General features: G+C 39.4%; 1 protein-coding gene across 5 annotated transcripts in view; it reads left to right on the top strand.

Annotated features, from left to right (window-relative positions):
* The window catches only part of impg2a (interphotoreceptor matrix proteoglycan 2a), a 73,168-nt gene extending 63,876 nt beyond the window's left edge, over nt 1–9,292 (top strand). For 3 of the 5 annotated variants that reach the window (XM_069888630.1, XM_069888632.1, XM_069888633.1), the window contains 4 exons: nt 592–793; nt 1,872–1,951; nt 5,334–5,397; nt 6,586–8,335. In XM_069888630.1, coding sequence (XP_069744731.1) covers nt 592–793; nt 1,872–1,951; nt 5,334–5,370 — 319 coding nt within the window. In that variant the 3' untranslated portion in view covers nt 5,371–5,397; nt 6,586–8,335. The other 2 variants (XR_011341544.1, XM_069888631.1) reach the window with 2 other exon arrangements.
* Nucleotides 9,293–10,459: the final 1,167 nt, after the last annotated feature.

Genomic DNA, 10,459 nt, shown 5'->3' on the forward strand with positions numbered 1-10,459 from the left:
TTGGTACCAAGAGGATGATTAGTGGGAAGGATGAGTAAATGAGGGAGATTAGTGGGAAGGATGAGTAGTTGAGGGAATGGTCCCTGCAGAAGGAGGAGAAGGGAAGATGTGACAGGTGGTGGAATCGTGTTGTAGGTGGCGGAAATAGTGGAGGATAACATACTGAATGAGGAGGCTGGTGGCTGGTAGGTGAGGACCAGGGAAATCCTGCCCTTGTCGCTTCTTGGAGTGGAGGGGGCTAGGGCAGAAGTGGGAATTAGAGAAGATGCGGGTGCATGTAGAGGGTAAAGCACAATTTTGAAGGAGGTTGACATCTTGGATGTTCTGGAATGTCTGCAGAGTTTCCTGTTTAATTGAATAACTGTGTAATATTTTCTCCAACTAGTAGTTAAAGATTATGGTATCCTAACAAATCTTAGTGTATGTGACAAATCAGTTTTAAATAACGTGCTTAATTTTTGTCCTTGACTGTCAATAAAACTCCTATTTAGTTACTCTTCAAAGAATCTTGGAAAATATTATTTGCATTGTTTACCTTTACAATGTAATATGTTAAAATGTTGGTATCAGCAAATATCCTTTCTCCTCTAGAGATGATGATAGTCTGGCATCAGCGGAAAACGGGACAAAATATAATCCTATGTATGAGAGTGATGCCACGACCGGATACAGTCATTACAAGGGTCACTACCCACATTTATCCTCGTACAGTTCAAGCAGTGGAGAGGCATCTGCCAACTTCAGCAGTGATGAGATCCGACACGTCTATGAGTGCACTGAACTTAGCAGAAAGGTAGAGATCAGAAGTTTACAGGCTTAATTTTATTTGAGCTGCATTGGTCACTACAGTAAAACTAATTTCAATGCTGCTTTAATACCTATTGCACCTGGTGAGAATCTGGTTTCAACAGGTTGTGTAAAAATACTCTTTGTTGATGGATGCATCAGTAAAATCAAATCTTCCATGAACTCTGGGTGCTAACAGATTTGCCACATAGCCAAGAAATATTCTTAACAGGAAAGTATATATGAGGTTAGTGGATATATTTTTTTGTGCATGTCATTTAGACGTAATCTTAATTTATAGTGTAAAATGAAGTATTGTCTTATGGAAGTTATAATTCTACAATTGTAAGCTTGCAAGCCCCGTGAGAGTTTTGGTCTTCACTTAAAATAGCACAAGAGTATCTGACAAAGCTGATGAACTTTCATTTTCTGATGTGGAATTGCAATATTGTTGACTGTACCTTTGAACATTTTTTTTCATCCATCAGTCATTTGGCTATCAGGCAAGCACACCTTTACTCTGAGGTCAAGTATAATGTGAATATTTTAACCAATGTTTAGTTTGGTAGCCCTCTAATCTTTGAGTTAGTGCGTTTTGGGTTCAAGCGCTACTCTAGAGACTGTGACGTAAAAATCACCCCTGTGCTGCACTCAGAGTTGTTATCTTGCAGGCGAAGCAGCAAGTCGAGGTCCAGAATGAGCTCCCAAAACCAATGTGAAAGATTTATTTTTTTTAAAAAGTATCTGAACGATCTCTGGAGTCCTGACAAATGTCATTCTGATTTACTGAACAGATCGATCATCGAGTCATTATTGCGTTTTATTTGTCAGACTGACTGTTGGTAAATACATTCCTACGAGTGTGTTAAAAATAACTTGATTTGCTGTAGAATGCATCGAGATGGCCTGAAGTAATGCAAGGCATGATATAAATTCAAGCCTTCCATTTTCTCTTTTCATTAGCTATAATATGGCAAAAACAAAAGGCCGTAAACAGAACTCGATTACGCAAAATTCCTTGTAGCATAGCAGTATGGTGGAAAATGAGACCTACTTAATGATCAAGTTGCTTGTTGATATTTTAGGAAATTCAAGACAGACTTCGGATACTTGATCTGTACACTAAGGATAAACAGTTTGCAGAGTTTGTGCGACGACATCAGACGTAAGTTTATCGATCTTATGTCCACTGCAGCAGGGCCAATTGTTAATTTTCTTGTAGAAAAGGGGATATCTTCAAAGGTCTTACAGTCATGGTACAAATCACATGCTATGTTTCGGGGTTGGAGGATCTGCAAATTAACTCTGGCCTGTTTTAACCTTGCCAAATTTCTCATACTGGAAAAGTCAAAAATAAAGAGATGTAATCAAAAAAATTCCAGCCACCCCATTTGATAAAGAAAAAAAAATCACAACATCTAAAATATGTTCTCAAAATACTGTGGACACCGGGACAACTGGATCTTATCAGACCTGCGGGAAAACGTTGATGAAAACTTTAGAAGTGGAAGCAGGAACAGTCCATTTGGTCCCTGACACCTGCTCCACCATTCAGTAATGTCCTGGTTCATCCTCTGCCTCAGAGCCATTGTGCTGCATTAACCCATGTCCAGTGATTCCTTAATATTCAGTTATTCTTCAAACTCTCTCTTGAATATATTTGGCAGCCGAGCTTCCACACCACTCATGGAAAGAGGATTCCAAAGAATCACACCCCTCTGGAGATTTTCTTTCTCCCATCCATCCCTCAGGACTGACTATTTTGAGACTGTGACCCTTGATTTTCAACCCGTTGGCCATGGGAAATGTTACATTCCACCTACCCAATACCATGTTTCAAAGAGATCATAGCTTCTCAATTCAGTCTAAACTCAGTTTTGGCTCATTTTGTTTAACGTCTCTGCAAAGAACCTACCAGGAATGAATTCATGAATATTTGTCACACTCCCTCTGTTGAAAGTGTATCCTTGCTTCAGAAGTAAGATCAGGCCAACACAATATTTCACAACCAATCGCATCAAGGTACTATATACATTCGGGAAATCTTTAATCTTACAATCAAGCCCCATGTTCCATTTACCTTCCTAATTACTTGTTCAATCTGCACGTCAAACTTCCATGATTCATTGCAAGGTTGCCGATAGAAACACCTTTCAATTCTAACCATTTGAAAAATTTGCTGCCTTTATTTTCAATCAAAGTGTATGACCTCACGTTTCCACATTAAATCTGCCACATGCTCACTGATACACTTAACTTGTCCGTATACTTCCGAAACTCCTGCTCACAGTCGACAGAATCATTCACCTTTCTATTGTCAGCATACCTGCAAGGATTACACTTGGTCCCCTCAACTAAATCATTAATATTGAGCAAGAACAACTGTGGTCCAAGCACAGATCACTGCAGTGCTGTACAAGTCGCAGCCTCCCATATCAAAACTGATCAATCTGTTCTCAGTAAAAACCCAATGCTGGGGAAACTCAGTTGGTCAAACTGAGTTGCCTACTGCAGTCTGTTCCTAGTTTCTGTTTCCTGTCCTGAATCAATTGAGAGGATATTTCCAATCTCAACTAACCTCACTCAGGATAGATAAGGAGTTGTTCAGCAATGTAGTGGCCATAATGTCAGTGATAGACAGTGCTACTGACCTACTGTTCAAAGTTCAGATTTAGTGTCAGGTGCATGCATGACATCACTCACAACCCTAGGATTCTTTTATCCTGCGGGCCAGGCAGGATTTCTACCTATCAGTAGTACAAAAAAAATGTACTCAAGGAAAGATATGTGTACAGAAGAGAGAAATGGAAACAAATACAGTGATATCCAGTAATAAATAACGAGCAAAGCAAGAGTTCTTAGATAGTCTGTAGTTGCGGAGTCTGATGGTGGAGGGGTAGCTGCTGTTCCTGAACCTGGCGATATGAGTCGTGTGGCACCTATGCCTCTTTCTTGATGCCAGCAGAGAGAACAGAGCGTATCCAGGGTGGTGTGGATCCTTGATGATTGGTGCTGCTCTCCGACGTTGCGTTCCACGTCGATTTTCTCAGTGGTTGGGAGAGTTTTGCCTGTGATGTACTGGACTGTGCCCACTACCTTTGTCAAGGCTTCCTGCTTTGAGGTATTGGTGTCCCCATACCAGTCCATGATGCAGTCAGTCAGCACACATTCCACTACACTTCTATAGAAGTCTGCCAAAGTTTTCAATGTCATATCAAACCTCCGCAAACTCCTAAGGAAGTAGGAGGTGCTGACGTACTTTCTTCACGATGGCATTTGTGTGTTGGGTTCAGGAAAAATCCTCCAAGATGTGGAATTTAAATTTGATCACCCTCTGATCCCCCAATGGTCACTGGATCACATATCTCTGATTTTCCCTTCCTAAACTCTGCAATCAGCTCCTTGGTCGTGGTGACATTGAGTGCGAGGTTGTTGTTGGTGTACCATTTGGCTAAGTTTTCAATTTCCCTCCTGGGTGTTGAGTCATCGCCCCTTTGTATACAACCACACTACCGCGATATCATCAGCGAATTTGTAGCTGTTGTAGCGAGTAGGTGTAAAGCGAGTAGAGCAGGGGGGCCAAGTACACAGTATGGAGATTGTGGAAAAGATATTCTTGCCAGTCCTTACTGATTGAGGTCTGGAGGAGAGGAAATCCACTGGGATATTAATGGTACAGTTAAAAACTAGCTAGTTGAGTTATAAGTCACTGATAATCAGACAGTAACTCATTGAAACCAAGACCACCTAAAATAAAGAAGCTTTCCTTGTGCCGCTGAGTACTCATCTTCAGGCTCCTGTACCTTTTTCCCGATGGTAGCAGAGTGTGGTGGGGGGGTCTTTGAAGATAAGAGGCTGCTTTTTTAAGACACCACCTCATGTAGATGTCCTCCATGGAGTGAAGTCTGGTGCCTGTGATGTCACAGGCTGAGTTAACAACCCTCAGGAGTTTATTCTTGTCCTGAGAGTTGGTGCCTCCAGACCAGGCACTAATTCAACCAACGAGAATGCTTTCCACGGTACACCTGTATAAGTTTACGATAGCCTTCAGTGAAGTACTGAACCTCCTCAGACACCTCACAAAGTATAGCCACTGGCGAGCCTTCTTCAAGATTGCATCAACGTGGAGGCTCCAGGGCAGATCCTCATAGATGTTGACACCCGTGAATTTGAAGTTCTTGACCCTCTCCACTACTGAGCCCTCGATGAGGACTGGGTCGTGTTCCCTTGACTTCCTCCTGAAGTCCACAGTGATCTCCTTGGTTTTGCTGACTTTGGATGCAAAGCCAGATCATCTGTATCATCATTTGTATCCTGATCATTAACAAGGTGGTTCCTTATGTAACTTTAATGAAAAAAAAGGTAGTTCTTTATAGTAAAAATCTAAAGAGTATTTGCTGTTGAATGGGACAAGATATAACTAATGTGGAACAAATCTAGATGTAGTTGGAACCTTTTCACTAACAGCCTGTACCCTGAACAATAACATAGCTATACTGGTGGCATTTTCAATCGGTAGTAATGTCTCATTTCTTTTTCTTCTATAGAACCATGGATAATAACCAAAAGAATCCTACAAGTTAGTTACTCAGGAGGAGATGAAATAAATCGGTAATCATTTTGCGTTTACTATTTTATTGGAAAGTTTTATCAGCATAACTGTCCTGAATCTTCCATGTAAATTAGAAAATCAACTTTGCAAGCACCAAACCATTTCTGTGGGTCATGCTGATCATGAATCTTCCCTCCTGATGCTGATTTTAATGGAATGGAATAATAGGGTAAAACTGCAACAAGGGGCCAGGAATGGCACTTGTAGTCAAAGTTGAACTCCAAAATGTATCTACTTAACCACAGCAGAGAAACAGAGGGACGGTTTAACATCAAAAATGGGAAGTGGTGACATGTATATAAACCAATAAAGTCCTGAGTTAAAATTTAAACACTAGACAAGATCTCTCAACATTTTGAACCTGGCTTGAACTACCATCTGGAGAACTGAAAAGGGTCCATCTTTGCGTACAGAAACAACAGAAATCATTTTCCAGAATGAAGCAAAAATGATTTGCCCGAATGATTCCAGAAACTAGTTTGGCCGGACTGAAAGGTATAAAACAAAGATGACCCATCAGAGGTGTTGCAGATTATGAAAGGACTTGATTGGGCAGAAAAATGATTCCTGTTCTTGTTGAGACCATATGTGGGCCATTAAAAAAAATAGCTTTCCTAATAAACCCTGTTTAAAAAAAAAAAGAAAAAAAAATTCAAATAAATAATTTAGAGAGTTTTAGGATCGTGGAACTTATCAACACAAGAGGAAAAGTACCAAGGGATGTTTAAGGTGAATTGGATGATGATAATGGTTGGAAAGGTTAATAGGATTAGATGATAGAAACTAATTATCTTGTACATGCTTTACAATTATTCTGCTTTCCTCTTTGAGGAATATCAGGAGTGCTGATCTAATCTGCGTCTTCTGAGATTGCCAAGACCTATCGAGTTGAATCAATTCACGCGCAAAGACCCTGCACTATTGAACGGTGAGAGGTGGAGGGCGAAAGTTAGAGTGAATGGAATTAAGAACCATTGACAAAAGTTACAGGTCAATGCCTAAAGAAGAATTTAAGAAGGAGGGATTTAAGATACCCATTCTCAGTTTTAATCTGATTGATTTTAAAAATAGGAATGGTATAATAATTAGGTCTGAACACTGGCTACATGTAGAACTCCTGTTGCTCGACACAGAATAGATTAATTTGCAGTCTGTTGTTGATAAATAAATCCTTTGTCTCTGTACAGCTCGTTCAATCTTCTGCCGATCCCACCTCTACTAGTGCTGGAAAAGGCAAGGAAGGAGTATGAATGCTCAGGTGCTGGTTACTGTAGTAACAGAAATACATTTGTAATTTTTAATGTTGGTTATTGCCATCTTCTCATTTTGATTAATTTCTGAATTTAATAGTATTGCGATACGTAGAAGAAATGAAATATTATTGATATTTAAATATAAAGAAGTTCTACATGTAGTAATGTAAAACCTTTTGCAACATTGAGAGGTCAGATTTTAAGAAAATTCCTGGTAATTGAGCAGGTCGAACAAGGGGTACTGTAAAACAATAGCTGTGATTGCAGCTGGGTTGAGAGGGGATCAGAAGTGAAAAGCCGGACTATCTTTCCTTCCAGCACCTAACATGTTGACATTAAATGTAGCTACGTTTAAGTACGATGCCCAAGTTGAAGCCTGCAATCCAATTTAGATTGCGACCAAACTTAAGAGTGAAATATGGCTCGTCTTTAGTTTTATGACTGTTAAAAGGTACAGTAAAGTTCATTGAAAACGAGACCTTTCATAAACACTGGTTAAGGCATTCTGAATCCATTTTTACAATTTCTACTCTAAATCAAGAATACTCATTGTACTTCACAAAGTTTGGTACAAAATATGATTTCCTTCCACCCATATAGTTCAAACCTGCTCTGATTTATTAATCAATGCAGTTTGATTTATAATGAATATTATTTATTCAATAAATTTATTCAATAGTATTTATCAAATATTTGTGCTGTCACATTCATAATCCAGATGTGACAGCTACTTAAAAGTCCTGCAACAGATACTTGCAGGACTTTTAAATGAATCTTACTGGAAAATCATAACTTTCACAGCAATGTTTTGGTACAGTAAGCATTAATATTTTGGAATCCCTTTTATCCTCATTGGGGCACACTTTTATGGCAAATCCTACATTTTGTTTCAGAAGGTAATTAAGGTCTCCTAAATGGAAGTATTAACTGCCACACTGAACAATTAATTAATTGTAAGTAAAATTTACATGAATGATCTCCATCAAAAATTATTTTATTTGGTTGATTACTTCTGCATATAACAAATCTCTATTCATTACCAGGACCATAATTGGTGCACTTTGAATAATTTATTTTGTGTAAATGCTTTGAGATATTTTGAGGCTTTATATTAGTGTAAATACAACTTCTGTCTTGATGAATAATTTTTCTGATCTATAAAGTATAGTGAATGCTCTCAAAGACACCTCTTATTTCCAGCCATCGTTCAAGAAACCAGTCTCAGCTACCTGCAACAGATACTTGCAGGACTTTTAAATGAAACTTACTGGAAAATTATAATTTTCACATCAATGTTTTGGTACCTCGCTAATGGAAACCAAAGCTTTTTGGACTTTACGTTTGTGTTTCTCGCAAGGATAATTTTAATTTTAGAATTGTGTGCAGTCGAAAAAAATGCATTCAAGTTAAAACTCCATCGGTTATAATTTTTAAGAATGTGATCATTTCACACTGTATTCACGTGTGCTTTACTGAAACATTTTGATTTTTTTTAGAATAGTGAATCGAGCAGAAATGTGAGAGGTCTGACTGAATTAATGTAGAATGAGATATTTCTTTAATTAAAGAAGATCCATTTCTATTGATACAAGTTATGAATAATTCAACTCTTTTGCATATTTTATGCACCCCACCTATTTTTAAAATTAAAATAAAGACTTCTTAATACCTGCGTTATGTTTCATCAATTTAAAACTTTGGTGTTTACATTGTTAATTGAATCCCATCCAACATCAAGGTACTCAAGCAAGGTTCAGAGGTACTTTGGGGATTGTGAGCCCTGAAAGACCAGGACAAAGAGATCAGCATTCGAGGCCGGATGGAACCATAACCTGTGCTATTTGTTGTAGGACTTCTGTTTGCAACAAGATTACACCTCACCGAGAACAGCAGGCCCATTTATGGCTGCCAGAGCTGCTGTAACTGTAGTGTTTCCGCTGGTGTGGTGTGAGCAGAGACACAGTGCTCCCCCGTGGGCCCTACTGCTGACAGCTCTGTACAAGCTTTAAACGGCCTTCTAAAGGACCGACGATGTTTTAGGTAAAATCCTGCGACCGCAGGGTCTGTGCCCAAGATGATAGCGCCTGTGTTTGGTAGTGGCCACGAGGGGTTGCAGACTGTCGCGGGGAGCAGCGGCCTTGTGCGGGGCACTGGTAATGGGGAGGACCCCCTCTTGTTGAGGAGGAGATGACTCTGCGGATGGTGACCGCAGTGCCAGACCTGTGGCTGAGGACACAATCAGGTGACGAGATCAAAGGACTCACACGAGGCTGCGGGGCTGCTGGAGAATGACTCCTGAGAACAAGGGATCCAAACTGGGTTTCTAGAGGACGCTGAGGGAAACGCAGGGCTCCCGAAGGTACTCTGGACACTGAAGGCTTCCTCATTGTGCTGGAGAATCGGACCTGGGTTCGAGTTGCCAATGGTTTGAACTGAACCGGAGTCTTGTGTGGCTGCAGAGACTGCGGATATACTGGAAGCAAATCCATGGACACTCGGTGACTCTCTTTTGCTTCTCTTTCTCTGACTGGAGGGGACACCGGGCAATGCTAATGGTGAATCTTTGTCTGCTTAATGACAGACCAAAGGCAATTTTATGTAATATTTACATTTCTGTTTTATTGCATGACAATAAATAATATCTGATCTGATTAACATGTGGGGAAGCACAGCAGTGTTTGGCTCCATTGTGTCCCTGTGTGCACCATTCAAGATAAGAAGGCAAAACAAAGTCATTTTCAAAGGCTAGTTTGTCTTCCAATAATGCTGAAGGCCAGTATATTGAGCCACTTTTCCATGGGCCAAAAGGCAGAGCAATCAAATGTGTATGTATATACTAATACATAAGAAATGGGAATCATTCTCAAGCCTGCTTCACCATTCAATAAGCTTATAACTGATCTTTTTGCCAATTTGATATTCCTGCCTCTTCCCCAACCCTTCAACTTCAAAATTCACATCGGTCTCCAACATATTCAATTCCTCAGTCTCTCTTCAGATCTACAATGGAAAGAATTTCAAAGCTGCATGAATCTTTACAAGTTCTTCCTCGTTTCAAAATTATCTTAAAGTGGACAATCCCCTTATCCTATTAGATTCTCAAAGTGGGGCTTGGGAATATTTTGATGGGGTGTGGATCTTAAGATTATTTTAGTAGGGCGTAGGACTATTTTGGGAAATAATTAAAAAGTTGGTTTGAAAAATTAAACTTGTTATGTTGGTGTGAAAGATGTGACTTGGCAACATTGTCAGTACAACAAAATGGTGGTAACTTCCAAGTAAAATCACTTTGTTCTTTTTATTCTCATGTGATTTTGCTCTTCAGATGTTTCTCTTTTTTTAACTGTTGTTATCCTTGGTTAATATTATAATTAGATTTTTTCTGACTGGTCTTATTATCATCCATTCCCAATTATCTCATTAGCACAAGGATTCCAAATAATGTCAACAAGAAATTTCAGTCAATTCTATTGGTTGAATAAGTGTGAGCAACTAATGCTGCTACAAACGTCATTGTTGACCATTTGAAAAGGCAATGGATTTTCCCTCTTGGTCAACTCAGCCATTGCTGATGGACTTAACTGAAGTTCCAGTTCAAAACCAAGAGGAATTATCTCAGTTGCAATATGATGAATCTGTGAAAACTCTGATCAAAGTGAAAGGAACCATGATGTGGCCGTCTAATGAGATTGAAAAGAACATGACTACTTTAGCAAGGGAACTCTTAGTACATTTTCCATCATCTTATTTAGTAGAACGTGACTTCAGTGTTGTTAGTGATTTGCTACAAGCTAAGAGAACCTGACTG

This window comes from Narcine bancroftii, chromosome 7 (assembly GCF_036971445.1).
Source record: "Narcine bancroftii isolate sNarBan1 chromosome 7, sNarBan1.hap1, whole genome shotgun sequence".
Classification (NCBI taxonomy): Eukaryota; Metazoa; Chordata; class Chondrichthyes; order Torpediniformes; family Narcinidae; genus Narcine; species Narcine bancroftii.